The sequence below is a fragment of the Pinus tabuliformis genome, chromosome 3_1 (assembly GCF_031772625.1).
Source record: "Pinus tabuliformis cultivar Carrire ecotype Pingquan chromosome 3_1, CPIR1, whole genome shotgun sequence".
Classification (NCBI taxonomy): domain Eukaryota; kingdom Viridiplantae; phylum Streptophyta; class Pinopsida; order Pinales; family Pinaceae; genus Pinus; species Pinus tabuliformis.
Window position 1 is genome coordinate 965,314,772 of NC_142301.1, and position 18,641 is coordinate 965,333,412.

Consider the following 18,641-nt stretch of genomic DNA (forward strand, 5'->3'; position numbering starts at 1 on the left):
ATTCAAGATTTGGTATGTATTCACACTAGCCTTCACTTTTATCTAAAATATTTATCATTAAGAAATGGAATTATATCACTAAGATGTGGAATTATATGGATTTTTAAAATGATAGATGATGGGACTATTCATCCACCATATCAGACAACCAGAATTTCAGTGGAAAAAAATGGAAAAGAAAAAGGGAAAAAGTTAAAGAGTGACCACAACATTTATCCCCTTAACCAGTCAAGATAGGTATTCCTAACCATCTGGTGAGTTCCACCTCAGAAGAATCACTTTGAAGAAAAAGTGTGGCATATCCTTGTTTTCCACAGGGACATATTTTCCTGCTCTGGCAAGTTAACCAACCCTACCCTACTCTACCCAACCCATCAACCATTTACCTCGTTCAAAAGTCTTACCCCAAAAGGAGTGAAAGAAATACTTGTTTACTGCTCGGCTGAAACCCCTCTGACCCGCTCTGACCCAACAGACAAAGGAGACTCAGTTTTACTAACTAACAGATACCTTTTTGAGCAGGCCATGTCAGCACACCCAGATATTGTCTCCCAAAAAAACAAAAATCACAATTTTAATTTTAAATTTTGCCTATCCTGTGAAACACAACCCATCGCTACACTCTGAATGATTGAGCTCTCGAGTCTGCCATGGCTTCTTCTTGCAGGGGCTGCTTGCAGAGGCTACGCAGAGCAATCTTAACATTGTTTGTAATGTTTATGATGGTGGGTTCTCTGTTAGTATGCTCTACTCCTCTTCTCATATGCATTCTGGACGTTGTGCTCCCATGGATTCTGCTTTCCAGCAGGCTCGGATATGCTTATGATTTGAGGGTGCTCTGGGCTTCATATAGTTTGGGGTCTTCTCTCCTTGATATACCCACAATTTCTCTGCTTCGCTCTGTTATTATAATATGTAAGCTTCCTGTACTCAGATTTGAGTCATTAACGTAGAAGTTTGTACCCACATAGTGAACTTAATTTCCCTAATAGTTTAATGGCGATTGCATGTAGTATCTTGTGCTGATGACTAACACAGTGCTACTAATGCAATGTATGAATTTTATGCCCAACTATGTGATTTATTTCAGTAGCAACCGTGTTCTCAGATGAAGTGACAACGCTTTTTTAGCTCCGCTGATGCCGTATGAGATTGTAAATGTCTTGTTAATTTATTTCAATGTATATATTTTTCTCGTTGTATCTTACAGTGACAGTATGCCTATTAATTCAGATGATCATGTTGATTCCAGGTGTTTATTCTGTATTTGATGCACTTGGCCTGTCTTTTGGGCCTTACCTGTGGACAACGGTATTCTGTGGCCTGGTTTCAGGTGTGCTTATTGTTGTTAAGGCATGCTTGGTTATGGCTTCTTCTGCATTAGGAAGCCCCTCAGCAGAGTCAGGAGGTTTCCAACTTCCATGGAGTATGCTGGAAATGCTCTTGTTGTCTATTGCCTTGGCTCTTGGTCACATTGTGGTGGCATACAGGACTAGATGTAAAGCTAGGCGTAAAATGCATCACTTCCAGCAGCTTGATCCTGAAGCGGTAAGATAGTCTCTGATGGTGAAATGGGTTTTCAAGCTACATATTTGAGGTCTTTTTAGCTTTTTGTAAGAACTGATACTTATATATCTTTGAAAAAGATGCAATTGCTATCCTTTCAAGGAGTAACCCATCATCACATTAAACAACCGTTTCCCTGCCCATACCTACTTGTAGTGCATAGAGATCTAATTCATATATCTATTTTTCTTGAGGTAATCATATGGCTAAACATTGAACAGCTATTGAGTCCATAATCAGGAATATATCAATTTTAGTTACCCATTCATCTGGCAAATCTTTAATCTTCTCACACATCTCTTTCACCTCTAGAAGTAGAGAGTCACCACCCTCATTGCCTGTCAAACATTCCAGTCAGATTTGTGGCAGAGCCAAAGGTTCCATAGAAGGACAACCCACCAGTAAAGTTTATATGTAAACATATTGGTGAACAAGCATTGTATCCGAGTCCAGGCCTCCTTAACGAATGGCCAAAAAACATGGCCAAGATCTTCGGGTTTCCTGAAATAGCTGCAGTTTTCCATCGTTAATCCCATTTTATGAACCCTATTTTTAAGATTTGGTGCAATAAGTTTAAATCAATGTTGCACAAGTCTGGGTGTGAGTATTGGGTATTGGGTATGGTATGATTAAGGATGAAACATTTTGAATTACAAGTAGGGGTAGTGGTTATGGTAATTTTCCTTTGTAAAGGGGCTCACCAGCATGTGGGCATGGTCCAGGGGGATAGAAGTGGCCCAGGGGAATAGAACTATCGTTTGAAATAATTTATCTTACAGGTTATCTTATTTGTCATATAAAGGCTGCACTGAATAGGGCCTACAAATGAAAAGCAAAGCCAAATTTCTGCGCTCTGAATGACTTTATCTTTCATAGGTCTGCAACATGTACACCTGCAAAGGAAATAGAAACCAAACTCCGAACTCTGAAAGTAATATGCATGTTAGCTTTGCTATGTTTTCTAGAGTCTAAGGAGCGTTTTTACACCATTTGAAGACTGCCACATAAGCAAGGGTGTTATTTGGCATACATTCAATTATGATATTTGTACCAAGGTTACTATGATATAGTGTGGTGGTATGAGAAAGCCATATTGGGCACTGGTGAGAAATTTTAATGCTGAGAATCCTATCATATCTGTGAAATGTAAGCTCTAATATGAAAGGAGATAGGCTTCTGTTGCCATAGACAGCTCATAACTGCATTGTTCAACTTTTCTCCAGTTTCATGTACAGTAGTAATTCTTATTCCTTTTGATCTTTACATTTTACTCCATTCAAGAGTATCAGAAGCATTATTTATTAACTGTCATTACTCATCTCGATCGATAATGAACTGATCTGGTTATTGACCATGTCTTGCATTTTACAGGTTCCACTTTACAACACTGTTTTCCATGGTTATCAGAATCTTCCTTGTTCTCCCAACCCCAATATGGGTAGAATTGTTAAAGCTAATTCTGAAGAGAAATATTTCTTTGATGGAGGGAAACATATGCCTTCAAGAATCCTTCCTGATGATGAGAGTCTTTTCATGCTCTGTGAAGGTCTGGTTATCCATTACAAGATTACAAATAGTCATTCTTACACTTCCAGCGCTTTCCATGATAGTAATGGTGAAAATTATGGGTCTATGCTGAGAAGGTTAAGATTTGATGACCCTTTGCTTCCAAGATCTCATAATCTTGCCAGGAAGTTCAGTCATACTTCGACAAATGAGCCCTTGTACACTCCACTATTGAGCGGCTCTACTACTATAGAAGTGAATCCAAGCTCCAAGTGTGGCTCAAATAGCTATTCTGGTTTCTTTGAGCATATACCCTTACTGAATTTGGAGAAATATAAGCATGACAAGTTTGGGTTAATAGAAAAGTTATCAGAGCCAACACCATATAAATTTGGACGCATGGGGGTGATTTTGATACATGGATTTGGTGGAGGGGTTTTCTCTTGGAGGTATGTTATGAATCCCCTGGAAAGGCAAACTGGATGCACTGTCGCTGCTTTTGACCGGCCCGGTTGGGGACTTACTTCTTGTCCCAGCAAATCAGAATGGAAAGTAAAAGGACTGCCCAATTCATGTGAACTTGAGTTCCAGGTGAGACCTGGAAGCCATGTGGATTTGAGTGCCATCTCATCAATTCAGAGTTTTAACTATTTTCCTATTTGATTTTTTATCTGCTCTTTCTTGCAATTTCAACCTCACTTTGTTTTGTTTGTGGTTGTAGCACTTTTATCCCTTATACTCTGGGAAAAATATTGTTTTATTTCATTTCCTTTCCTAGACTTTAATTGTAATTGATCTTCTGGGAAATTTAAGTGCTTGATTTAAATATAGCTCGCAATGATTTTCATTATGTTTGCATTGTCCGTGGTAGATCTAATTTTGATGCTTCTTGCAGGTTAGTTTGTTATCATCATTTTGTCAGAAGCTGGCATTTTCTTCTATTGTGCTTATTGGTCATGATGATGGTGGATTGCTGGCCTTAATGGCAGCTGAAAGGTTGTACAAACGACAAGATATTTCCAATGTGAGTTTCCAGGGTAGTTTGGTGACCTGTCACATAATTTTCAAAGCTGAATACGGTATTTACTTATCAGCTTGTTACATAATAGATAATAAAGGGAAGGCTAGTTTTGGATATCACCACTAGCAGCACGGGACACGAATAGAACCTCACCTGCAATTGGCAAGATAAACAGCTTCTTGTTTCACTGCACACCCACCGACGTTCCTGTCCAATAGAAATTTATTGCAAATCCCTTCAAATATGTAAGTGTTGAGGTTTATGATGGTGATGCAGGTAGAGGTCAAGGGAATTGTGCTGGTCGGTGCAGAAGACACATTAGCTCAACTAAAATCAGCTCAAGCCTCGGTATCCAGAATTCAAAATATTGTGAGAAAATCTATCTATTTCCTTTCTGTTGCCTAGCTTAAAGCCATTTGTACATATCCTGTGATGCTAAAGAAATCTATATCCATGTCAATTGTAGTGTTGTAGATTTATAAATGACTTATATTGCCCCCTGCTTGCAGAAAGTGGTCACAACTTCCAAATGTGGGCACCTCCCTCATGAAGAGTGTCCAACAGTACTATTGACAGCACTGGTACCTTTTGTCTCTGAAGTGAAAATGGAGCTATCCTTAAAGCAAGGTTTGGCAGGCACTTATTCTTAACCTGCTGGTGTGGACCTCCTGAGCCATTGTGAGAACATGGAACTTGAAATTTGCCATCTCAAATTTCAAAAAGAAAATCATGTATGCAGGTGATATAGCCAAGTTCTGCCTCTGCACATTGACTTTTCTCATCCTTTCAAATATGGAAGATCGAAGTGCTAGTAGCATGCACTCTGTAGTTTGTAAAGTTTTCTTCAAGTCCTGGGTAGCATGTATGCAGGTGATATGCCCAAGTCCTGTTTCTGCACATTGAGTGTGTCATTTTTTTCAAATCTGGGAAGATTGATCATTGAAGTGTTATTTTTGTATAGTTTTCTTCACGTCCTGGGTAGCTTTGATGGCACAGATACGCCCCTTATGGTGTGGCGGCTTAGCCAAAGGGATTCTTTAAAGAGTATCCCCACTCCCAAAAAAACGAGTGTACAGGTAAATCTCCAGAGAGATACAAGTTAACTAAAATACATGAATGTAAATGTATGCTGAGATATAGGAATGTGGATTTCTCTCGGGGACTTACATGTTGGTGGTTGAAATTGAATTGTTGTAATGATTTGAACAAACTCTGAATATAGACGTGTGGAACCCATGATCTGCGATTCTGTCATGATTCTCCACATGAAATGATTTAACAGCTGGCTACTGAAACCCTGACTTTTCTCAGAGAAACACTGCAATAATAGTATCTAATCATCTCATACATGGAATTACCAGGTTAAATAATTCAGGCACCATGTTGCTAAACACCCTTTTCAACCTTGAGATCCACTTGGTCAATGCACCGTAAATCACAGTTCATTTCTCTGAAATGTTTGTCATGCTGGCTAAACAGACCATAAATACAATGGTAATATATATATATATATCAATTTGTCTTTAAAGAAAATTTGATGACCTGGAAAAGATATTTGTATTAAGCATGGAAATGGAGAATTCGCCAGAATATAGAATGGGTAGACGATTATGAGTCCAGCATTAAAGGGTGACATCGAAAAGCCTCGTGGAATTTCGTAAAGGATCTATCAGGGTGACATCGAAGAGCCTCGTGGAATTTTGTAAAGGATCTATCCTTATGTACAACCCCGTAGGCTATCTCACCCTACATATAAACTTCAAAGCAAACCGCAAACATCGAATAAATCACCTAGACACCGCTTTTGCATAACCCACGGTACTGGTTCAAAAGCTCATTTAAATTTCAGTTTCAGTGTGAATGAATATTAATTATATTTAGAGGCCTTTCCAGTTCAGTATGGTTCAGTATCATAAAAGTGTGGTAATGTAATTAAATATTTTAATTGAGTTAAAATAAAAGTAAGTTTAATTCAAAGACAAGGGTTGAACGGGACGCAGAGCTAGGGTTTCAGAGAAGTTCCGAGCTTGATCTATGGAGGGCCGTAAAGGAGGGAGCTCCACTCCCTCCTATAAGGAAATCGTTGCTAGTAAAGGCAAATCACCACTGGATAATGTCAGAGGATCTGAAGAAAAAGAAAAAAGAAATAACAAAAAGGAGTCAGAAGGGGCCAGGTCCAAGGAAAATAGCAGCACTAAGGACAAGGAAGAAGAAGACAAAAACCAGGGAACAAGGGATAAAAAACAAAAGGGACTATGCAGACCCAAAACAGAGTTTACTCCTAGAGTTGTGTTAAATGATCCTGCACTGCAAGCGCACAGGAAACACATGGGGACTTACGCCATTATCTGTAAATTCATGGGTTTATGACCCACCGAAAAGGCTTTACAGAGATGGATTAAATATCACTGGAAACCCAAAGGTTGCATTGATCTCCACCTTGGGTCAAAGGGATTTTTTACTGTGGTATTCACAAACATCGAAGACAAAGACAGAATATTCGAAGGAGAACCCTACTTTTATGCAGCAGTTGGCCTCTATATGCGGCCTTGGATGATGAACTTCGTTCCAGAGAGGGAGACTTTCACCTTGGTACCTGTCTGGGTAAGACTTTATTCCCTACCTCTTGATTACTGGCAAACTGAATCGCTTGCTGCCATAGGCAACAAACTAGGTCGTTTTGTGAAAGCTTCGGAAGCCACAAGAAGGGGTAAATACACTTCCTATGCAAGGATTTGTGTAGAAATGGATCTATCAGGAGCTCTTCTAGATGAAATTATCCTGGAATTTTTTGATGAGGAATGGGTGCAAACTGTGGATTATGAGCATATCCCATTCAAATGTCGTAAATGCCACGAACATGGTCACTTGTTCAGAGACTGCCCACTTAGTAAATCAGACATCAAGGGCAAACCGAATACAATGAAAGACACAGAAAGCTTTCAGAAAGTGGCAAGCAGAGGAAAAGGAGGCAAAAAAGGACCAAAGCAACAACGCAATGAGGGGCAAAAGACCAGTCAAAATAGATTTCAAGTACTGGAAGAGAATGAAGAAATGACAAATGAAGACCAATCAATGGAGGAAGGCCCTAATGTTAAGGAGAAAGAAGAGAACTATAACCCAACACAAGAGATTGGTAATAAAAAAGAGACTATGATGAGTGAAACAGAACTAGAGATGGATCAGAAAATGAGCCAGAGTGAAACAGATCTGGAGGACCATGAACTTCAGGAAATTATAGATAAGGAACACCTAGATCTGGAAGGGTTCTTGATGCAGGGAACCACGGGAAAGATATATTCATTACCTCAGGAGGATTGCAACAGAATTCAACAGTTGTTTTTATGGAAAACACAGGAAAGAGAGTTGGGCACAGGAAAAACCACTGACAAGTTGGAGAACAAAGGAGTGAAAACTATGAAATCAACTCCAAGATTGGCTACTAGAAATGCAGGCAAGAAGAGGGGCAGGAAAAAGCAGAAGGAGCTTTTGATGGAGTGTGGAAAGTTAATGATAGACTCAGGTAAGATGAAAGACTTAACCAGTTACTCCTTTACAAGTCTTTAAATATGAAGTTTACATCTTGGAATATCAGAGGTCTAGGCAGTAAAAGAAAACAAAGAATGCTTAGTTATAGAATGAAACAAGATATGCTGGATATGATCTTCATCCAGGAAACGAAATGTTTCATTCAGAAAATAAGACTTATACATAGTAAATGGCTCAATAAATTTGAGTTTCTAGAGGTTAAAGCTGAGAACACAACGGGGGGCATTCTCACTCTCTGGAACCCCCAAAGGGTCAGCATAATTGATGCAGAGACATCTAGAAATTACTTATCAGTGGTCATTCAACCAGTAGGAGTTTTGGAAACATTCCTGGTCACAAATGTTTACGAGCCTCAAAGAATAGATGATAAACTCAAATTGCTAGAATCCCTTATTGACCTCAGGAACAAACAGGTTGGAATTCCTTGGATCATGGGAGGGTATTTCAACATGATCAAATCTCTTTCGGAAAAAAAAAAAAAAAAAAAAAGAGGTACCAAAGCACTAAACAAAGACTCCTTAGCATTCCAATCTTTCACAGATAATATGAAATTTGTTGATTTAGAATCGGGCAACGACCTCTTTACTTGGAACAACAAAAGAGGAGGTGAAGCACTGGTAGCCTCTACGTTAGACAGGTTTATGATATCAGAGGAGTTGATGCTTAAAGATAAAGAAATAACAGCAAGAGTTCTTCCCTTTGGAGGTTCAGATCACTGGCCGATCCAATTGGAAATCAAGGGTATTGATTCTCCCAGAAATAGACCCTTCAGATTCGAAAACATCTGGCTCTCCTACCCGGATTTCATCAGTAACATTGAAAAATGGTGGTCTGAAGACTTGCAATTCCAAGGATCAAAAATGTACCTCCTTCATAAAAGACTAAAACACATTAAGTTTAGACTTAAAGAATGGAACAAGAAGGATTTTGGTAACATTTTTGTGGACAAAAAATCAGTGGAAATAAAAATTCAGGAACTCAACCAGGCACTAATCAAAGATGGCTTTGACAAAGTCAAAAGTGATGAGGCTGATAAACACCATCAAGAATGGGAAAAGTTATGCAATCAAGAGGAAATATTTTGGAGACAAAAGTCTAGAGTTCAATGGCTCAAGGAAGGAGAGCGGAATACAAGATTTTTCCACAGATCTACTATGGCTAACAGAGCTTACAATAGAATCTCTACGATAAAGGATGAGGATGGGGAGTTTCAGAACACACATAAGGGTATTGAAGTTGTGCTTGTTCAGCTTTTCCGAAACATCACGAAGGAAAACAATCTAGATAGGGATCATTCCATCAGGGGAATCACAAGGCATATCCCTAAGTTGGTGACCAGAGAGGACAATTTTAACCTCAATAGATCAGTTACTGAAGAGGAGGTCAGTGAGGTTCTCAAGGACATGCAGAATGGCAAAGCACCAGGTCCGGATGGTTTCAATGTGGATTTTTTTAAAGCTTGTTGGCATATTGTCAAAGAGGACATTTTGAATGTGGTGGAGGATTCCAGGGGTAGCAAAACCATCCTGAAAGCCCTTAACACCTCCTTCATTTCCCTGATCCCCAAACAAGACTCAACTCAAACTGCTGACAAGTACAGACCAATAGCTTTATGTAATGTGGTATATAAGATAATATCCAAGGTAGTGGCTAATAGACTCAAACCTCTCCTTCCTGCTTTAGTGTCAAAGGAACAATCAGGTTATGTGGAGCGCAGACAAATTTTAAATAACATTATTCAAGCCCATGAGGTGGTTCACATGCTAACCAGCAAAAGGCAAGCGAGGATGATCATGCAATTGGATATTGCCAAAGCATATGACAAGGTGAACTGGATTTACATCAAGAAGGTTCTCACTGCTTTTGGGTTTGATCACAACTGGGTCAGATGGGTCATGGCGCTGGTGACTTCTTCCAGCTTTTCAATTTTGGTGAATGGCTCCCCCTCTGAGATCTTCATTCCTTCTAGAGGCCTCAGGCAGGGAGACGCGCTATCTCCCTTTCTCTTCATTCTCATGATGGAAGGCCTAGGTCGATCCATTAAGCATGCCAAGGCTATGGGCAATATCAAGGGTCTTCAATTATCTGAGCATGGTCTAGCTCTAACTCATCAACAATTTGTTGATGATACCTTACTTCAAGGAATCCCCACAGTCAAAGAGGCTTCTGCCTACAATCAAATCTTGAAGGATTTTGCCTTGGCTACAGGTATGGAAGTCATTCTCTCTAAGTCAAAAATCTTCTTCTTAAATACTAACATTGCTATCCAGAGAAGTATCTCAAGAATTCTTGGGTTCCAAAGAGATTCCCTTCCATCAACGTATTTAGGAGTTCCTCTTACATCCAGACCTATGCACAAAAACATTTGGGAACTGGTGCTTAATAAGTTGCAGGACAGAGTCAAAAAATGGACCTTTAGAGCCTTGAACCTGGCTGGCAGGTTGGTACTGACAAAGGCAGTTCTTCATTCTATCCAGGTTTTCATGTTATCAGCTCTCCCAACACCCAAAGGTGTCTTAGAGCAATTCAGGAATATACAAAGAGATTTCCTTTAGGGCAAGGAGGAAACTAGGAAGAAATGGGCCCTGGTCTCTTGGGATAAAATCTGTAAACCCAAGAGCCATGGGGGTCTAGGCTTAAATGATCAGGAGATTCTTAGTAAAGTTCTAGGAGCCAAGCTTTGGTGGAGATGGGTTCAAGAGCCAAAAGCCCATTGGGCTAGGATCTGGAAAGAGAAATATGCCAGCTCTTGGCACACTAATGATCTCATAAGAATGTCGGGAGTTATAAAAAGCTCTCACATATGGAATAGAGCCTGGGAAAACATAAGCCTAGTACAAAAGAACAGTTTCTGGGAAATCAGAGCAGGAGACCTAGCACTCTTTTGGGAGGACAAATGGCAACAAGAACCAACGTTGTTAACAGAGGATCTTTTAAGCCTCAAGCAGGAAACAGATTCCCAAGGGTTGACCAAAGTAAAAGATTTCTGGGATCTTACTCATATCTCCAGAAACTGGAGAAGCTGGAGAAACATTGACTGTAGATATGTCAGCCCCATAAAGAATAAAGCAGAGGCACTTAGGGGCTTGTTAAAACAAAGGATGATCTTAGTAACAGAGGAGCAGGATCAATTGAGATGGGGTAATAACAATAAAGGCACCTTTAATCTTAAGGAAGCAAAAGGTTTTCTCCTTGGGCTTGATTCCAGTATTCCAGACAGGACCTGGCAGCATCTCTGGAGACACCAAGGTTGGATGAAGATCAAGATTTTCACGTGGTTGGTTCAACATAAGAAAATATTGACTTGGGACAACGTTAGGAAAAGAGGAGTTACGGGTCCTTCCAGATGCCAACTCTGTGAAGAACAAGAGGAAACTATGGAGCATATTCTCAATAGCTACTCTTACACCACCTGGCTGTGGGATTCTTTCTCTACAATTTTCCATCAGTCTGATAGGGATAGAGGAAGTATTACTAATACTCTAAACAGATGGAGAAGGAACTATATGGAGAATGAGTTCCTTAATTTGGCCTGGGCCTTCTCACCATGCTTCATTATTTGGAATGTTTGGAAAGAAAGAAATAAAATAATTTTCAAGAATGAAAAGTCTTCCCCTCATTGTCTTTTTGATCTGATCTTGAAACAGCTCCGGGAGACAGTCAGCACCACAGTTCGTAATATCCCCAAGAATCCCCCCTCTGAGTCTGAGCTGAGAACTCTCAGGCAACTGGGAATGCAAGGTATTATTCCCCAAGGACTAAACGGGAAGGATATAACTATGGATACAGAGAAGGACTTTTGGCAACCTCCACCGAAAGGCTATCTGAAATACAACATCGACGGGGCTTCAAAAGGCAACCCGGGCACAACTGGTTATGGGGGAGTTTTAAGAGATAAAGAGGGCAGTATTATCTTTATCTTCCACTGTCATTTAGGAAGAGCCACCAATAACATGGCAGAATTGATGGCTCTGGAGCATTGTCTAGAGTTTTTGATTCAGAACCATCACTCAAATGTCATTATAGAAGCGGACTCAGAGATAACCATTAACTCTGTGAAAAGAATCAGCGGTGGTTCTCAGCCGGAGAAAGTCTCAAATCACTGGAAACTAATCCAGGTTTATCAAAGAATTCAAGTGCATCTCCAGGGACTTCGAACTGTAAGTTTCAACCATGTTCGACGAAATGCCAATAAGCTAGCGGACTTACTAGCCAATCAAGGTGTGAACAATGCAGACTGTGGGATGGCAAAAAAGTGGCAGGAGATACCTCAAAGTCGTCTAAAGGCTCTCTGCGATGATCAAGCTGCAGAGGACAGGGAAGTTTTTCAATTTCGGCCCAGGATGAATAGCATGAAATGACTTTGCAGACAAGCACACCCACAGCCCATCAGGATGCACCTGGAAGGAGGACATACCAAGTTCGGTCTCACTCAACGAAGGATGGCAATCCGCGGGGTCAATTTCCAAACAATCACGGCATCGGGTTCAGGTTCTGTTGTAAGAATTGGCAGAATGGGCGGTTGGTCTTTTCCGGTAGCTGAAATTTCCCCCCTTTCCGCTTTCGGACTAGGATTCCTTGCCCCTGCCGGTTTTCCGGTGATCGCACGTCCTTTGAGTGGTAAGTGGTTTTGCAGTTTCGGGAGCGATCCCATAGGGAATACAACACGTGGCAGGGTGGAAGATTTGGAAACCGCCTTCCATCGTGCATTAAGGTTCGGTCGTGTTAGGCGGCGCGAAATGGCTCCTGACCGTTGGATCCAGCCGCCCAGATTAACAGTTGGGATAGTTCGTGATTGGTTTTGTGGGGCCAGGCGGGTTATTTCCACTCATCCAGATGGCGCGTCTTTTGCCTTTTTTGTTCTTTGAGTACATTGCGTGGTCAGGGGTGACCGTTGTCGTTGGTCGACTCCGGGGGCGGGATTTCACCAGTTCTTCCCTAGTGGTTGGGTTCCTGCAGCCCTTCTGAGTTTGTTTCTTTTGGATTAGTGGTGTTCTGGCCCTAGGTGGGAGGTCTTTAACATTGACAGGGCTACATTTTCTCCTGAGTTTTTGTATACTATGTAATATTGCTTTTTTTGAATTAATGAAATAGAAGGTTCGGCTTTTGCTTCAGTAAAAATAAAAAATAAAAAAGGTTTAATTCAGTACGATAGAGATATTATAATATAATATAATGTTCATAAACATTTTAATTAGTTTAAATAAAAATAATTATAAAAAAAATAAAAATAATTTTTGATAGTTTATTTGGTATAGAATAGATGGTGATGGGGTGTATTGTTAAGTCATTCTATAATGTGAAGGTCACTAGTTCTAAACTTTGTGGGCAAAAATCCAACCATGTTAAAACAGGTGTGGCCTTAATGGGTCAAGCCCGATGTAATCTCTGGAAAACTTAAACAACTGGACAAACAAATAAACAAAAAATAACTCATAATATTCATGTAGAATATAGCCTATTTAAAAAGGAAAATTAAGCTAATTTAAATTTATCTTAATTCTAAATTTAATCAGTGCCAATCCAAAATTAAAATAAATTTTAACTGATTTTAACTTAATAATTATGATAATTAAAAATATATTTAATTATTTTTATTATATTTAATCATTATATATTAATTTAATAATTATGATAATAAAAAATATATTTAATTATTTTTATTATATTTAATCATTATATATTAATTTAATAATTATGATAATAAAAAATATATTTAATTATTTTTATTATATTTAATCATTATATATTGATATTTTTAAACTCAAATTTATATATTCTTACCAATATGTACTTAATTCTTAAACTGGAAAACTGAAAATTTTCCAGTATCCCCCACACACATAACATATATGTAAAAGTTGATTTAATCTAGAGTTTAGGATGATTGATTTTTATTAGCTTCCCTATGGTGTGACCAAATCATCGTAATGATGATTTTATGGGTACAATTGAAATGGTACACAAAGAACGATTATTGAGGATACTTTCGATTGGTGAAGACATGATCGAATTAGCAAAGTTTACTAAATTTATTTGCGTTTCTTGGTCTTCCATATAATAAAAGGACAAAAATAAATATAAAGATAAAAAATAAAAAAATAAACTTGTTATAAAAAAATTATGAATGAAAGTGCCCACCAAATTTATACACATTGCGGGCCATGGATTCTACTTTTGGTTAAAAAAACAAAATATTAGCATTGGAGGTGCCAATTAGTACTTTAATTAGTACTTTGGCAGTGGTGAGCCATGGACTCCATTTTTTATGGCATATTTGACCATTTGCCAAAAATAGAGGAAATGGTGAACCAGAGCCTGTGCACTTAGCCGGGACCTTACATTTACTTCCCCTCCAAAACATCACATCTGCAGGCGGTGTTATAGCCATTATTTCCCACGCCCGCAAAAAGTGCATTTCATATAACAAATAACTAGGCTCCTCATAAAGCCCCCGTCAGAAGGAAAACTAATTTTCGACCATTAAAATTGTGTTTTAAATCAATTTTCCGACCATTGAATTATTATGTTAATCAATTATTATGATGTTGGAGAATCACTCATGTATAACCAATATTGTTTATTTATGAGGCATTTTCTTTATGAAACCTTGGAAGCCCTGAATTCACTCATCATATGTGTTATCTTCAATTTCATGCGAATATCCAACTTGCCTATTGCTTATGGGAATGTCCATGATTTTAAATTATGGAAATTATGAAAATGTTGTGGGTAAAAAAAAATTCATAATTTTATATAGATTAACTTAGATTCATTTTAATTCTGAATAACATAAGTGATTCTCCAACATCATAATAATTGATAAACATAATAATTCAGTGGTCACACAATTTTAAAAAACTTTACCTAACGCCACCTCTTATAGGGTGAATCCATGGTCGAAAATTAGTTCTTCCTTCTGATGGGAGCTTTCTGAGGAGCCTAGTTATTGTTATATGAAATGCACCTTTTGCGGAGGTGGGCAATAAGGGCTATAACACTCCAGATATCTGCGCTTGATAGATCCAGAGTTAAATGGATCTAGATTGGCTTTCTGAGGAGCCTAGTTATTGTTATATGAAATGCACTTTTTGCGGAGGTGGGCAATAAGGGCTATAACACCGCCTCCATATGTCTGTGCTTGATAGATCCAGAGTTAAATGGATCTAGATTGGTTTCATTCGTGTGCAATGTCTGTGCTTGATAGATCCGGAGTTAAATGGATCTAGGTTGGTTTCATTCATGTGCAGCCAAAGAAAATCTAACGAACAAATGATTGATTTTATCAATAATATATAAAATCGTCTAATATTAAATATAATCATTTTAAATATACTAAATATGTCTCAAATTAATCTGGACATTTTAACTTTAAATTTTCTTAGTTACCTCACCTTTGTCCTAATAATGAACCACATATTTTAACTTTAAATTTTCTTAGTTACCTCACATTTGTCCTGATGATGAAACACATTAGATGGTTTGAAATGTCCACCAAAAACTCATGATGTGATTCATCCGAAAGAATTTATCAAAATCAGTATGGATCACAAAAGTCTAAAATCAAGCATGATAAATATTGTGAATAACTTTAATGATGAAATAAAAATTTTGAATGTAAAGTGACAATGTAATAGTGTTGAAAGATAGAAAATGTGAATAATAAAAATATAGCAAATTACAAATAGTCTTTCATTGTGATTAATCTCAAACTATTTTCTTCTACTATTCTTATTATCATCCTTGTTACTTTTGTTGTCTTTTCATATAAACAGGTTAAATCATAAACCATTTAAATCTTTAGCTCGAAATATTGTAGTAAACATCATACATTGTCTCTCTTTCTCTCCAATATTAATAGGTTGAATTACTATAACACAAAAATCAATGTACATTGTAAATAATTTTTTATCCTTACACTGAAATCAATGGACAATATTAATCCGAAAGACTTCGTTTAATATTAATCCAATCACTTTAAAATTAATGTACCATCATACATCCAATTACATAAATTAGAAATCAACATCTACACGGAAATCAATCCATCTAATGCAAGAAATAAAATAAAAATAGAAAACAGCATTTACACTAAAGTCAATGCATCTAATGCAAGCAATCAAATACGATTAGAAATCAACATTTACACTCAAATCAATGCATCTAGTGCAAGTAAGCAAATAGGTTTATAAACAACATCTACACTGAAATCAATGCATCTAGTGCAAGCAATCAAATATAATTAGAAATCAACATCTACACTAAAATCAATGAATTTAGTGCAATAAATATTCTTCCCTCTCTCCCCCTATATATATATATATATATATATATATATCCCTCCATCTCTCCATCTTTGTCTCTCTATCTCAACCCCCCAAATACACATGCTCTCTCACTCCATATCTATCAATCTCTTTGTCCCTCCCTCTCTCTCTCTATCTCTCTCTTCTTCCCTCTCTTCACTTTCCATCTATATCTCTATCTCCCTTTGTCTCTCTATATCACCCCCAAAACATACACTCTCTTTCTCAAATCTATCTATCTATCCCTCCCTCCTCCTCTCCCTCCCTCTCTCTTCCCCTTCTCTCCCTCTCCCCCACTTCTATCTCTTTGCCCTCTTTTTATCCTCTCTACCTCTCTCTCCATCTTTCTTATCACTCCCTCTCTCTCTCTCTCCACCTTTCTCTCTTTATTGCTTTATTCTTACCTCCCTCTCTCCCCCTCCAACTCCATCTCTCCCTCTCTCTCCATCTCTCCCTCTCTCTCTCTCTCTCTCTCCAACTCTGTTACTATATCCTTCCCTCACTCCTTCTCTCCCCCATTATCTCCATCTCTCCTTCTTTGTCTCTGTATCTCACCCAAAAACATACACACTCTCTCTCCATATCTCCCTTGTCACTCCCTCTCTTTCTCCACTTCTCACTCTCTATGTATTTCTTCTTCCCTCCCTCTCTCCTCCTCTCTCTCAAGTCTTCTCTCTCATACTTCCTCTCTCTCCCTTTCTCTCCTACCTCCCTCTCTCTTCCCCCATCACTCTCTCTCTTTTCCCTCCAATCCTCTCTCTTTCCCCACCACTCTTCTCCTCTCCCTCAAGTCTTGTCTCTCATTCTTCCTTTCTCTCTCTCTCTCTTCCCCCATCACTCTCTCTCTCTCTATCTTGAACTATGTTACTATATCCCTCCCTCTCTCCTTCTCTCCCCCCCTTCTCTCTATCTCTCTTTCTTTGTCTCTTTATCTCACCCCTAAACATACTATCTCTCTCTCCATCTCTCCCTTGTCACTCCCTCTCTCTCCACTTCTCACTCTCTATGTCTTTCTTCTTCCCTCCGTCTCTCCTCCTCTATTGCAATTCCTCTCTCACTTTCTCTCTCTCTTTGTTATGAAACCAGCTCACCAAAAGATAGAAAAGATAGATCAACGCCCTATAAATAAGCCTCTTTGAGGGGGCAACCTCCTTTACATTACACAAATGAACAATTATTGGATGATACAAATGACAAGACCTCCTTTCTATATATAGAAGTCTAAGGGGTCATAATATAATCAGAGCCGACATAACAATAATAGTGTAAGGGCACAATAATAACAATATGGGGACTACATCGGTACAACAATATAATAAGGGGGTTGTACTAATAACAATAAGGAGTTACACTAGTAGTATAAGGACCTAACACACTCTCTCTCTCTGCCCTCCAATCCTCTCACTATCTCCCTCCCTCTCTCCTTCTCTCTCTCCCCCTCCATCTTTGTGTCTTCCTCTCCCTCTCTTACCCTTCTCTACATCTCTCACTCATCTCCCTCTTTCTTCATTCATCCTCTCCCCTATCCTTAAGTTTATCTCCATCTCTCCATTATCACTCCCCCTATCTCTCCACCTCTATCACTTTGTCTTTGTTCTTCCCTCCCATATATATCTAGAGTTAATATATATCATGATATATTAATATATATTATAATATAACAAATTTAATATTGTATTAATCCAAAGTTATAAAATTTAATAATAATAATAATATTAATCTCCCCCTATCTCTTCACCTCTATCACTCTGTCTTTTTCCCCATATATATCTAAAGTTAATATATCATGATATATTAATATATATTATAATATAACAAATTTAATATTGTATTAATCCAAATTTATTAAATTTAATAATATTAATAATATTAATATTATAATATATTAATATGAATATTATATTTAATAATAATCTTTTAATATTAATACTAGGGTTAATAATGTTAATAATGTTTTTTTTTTATGTTATTAATAATAATTTGGCCCATGGTATTTGGCCCATAGGTGTCACCTAAATAAAACTTATTTTTTGAGTGTTAGTAAGTATAAAAATGTTTATGGAGTAAATATAAAAAGAGGTTTTATTTATTTACCATACCTCTAGTTTATTTATATTTTTACTTATTTATCATATCTCTTTTATTTACCATGGTATTTTGTCCATAGGCTTGGTATATATTTTATTTATTTATCATACATCTTTATGCCTCTTTTATATTTATTTATTTACCATACATCTTTTATAAATATGGTATTTGGCCATGGTATTAATAATTATTTGTCCCATGGTATTTGGGACACAGGCTTCACCCAAATAAAACATAATTTTTTTTACTTTTCATAAATATAAAAAGGTTTATGGAAAAAATATAAAAGGAGGTTTTATTTATTTACGACACCTCTAGTTTATTTATATTTATATTTATTTACCATACCTCTCTAGTAAAATATATATAGGTTTGGTAAATAAATATAAATGTAAATAAACTAGAGGTATGGTAAATAAATAAAACCTCTTTTTATATTTATTCCATAAACCTCTTTATATTTACGAAGACTCAAAAAAGAGGTTTTATTTAGGTGAAGCCTATGGGCCCAATACCATTTTAATACCATGGGCTAAATACCATATTTATTAAAGAAGTATGGTAAATTAATAAGAAATATAAATAAACCAGAGTTATGGTAAATA

General features: G+C 37.5%; 1 protein-coding gene across 1 annotated transcript; it reads left to right on the forward strand.

The window, feature by feature from the left end:
• Positions 1-489: 489 nt before the first annotated feature.
• Positions 490-5,259, forward strand: LOC149191016 (uncharacterized). Its single transcript, XM_089413490.1, has 6 exons — positions 490-915; positions 1,253-1,548; positions 2,938-3,663; positions 3,968-4,096; positions 4,370-4,462; positions 4,603-5,259. Exons 1-6 carry the CDS (start codon positions 651-653, stop codon positions 4,741-4,743), a joined length of 1,650 nt encoding a protein of 549 aa, XP_089269616.1. The 5' UTR covers positions 490-650; the 3' UTR covers positions 4,744-5,259.
• The last annotated feature ends 13,382 nt before the right edge of the window (positions 5,260-18,641 follow it).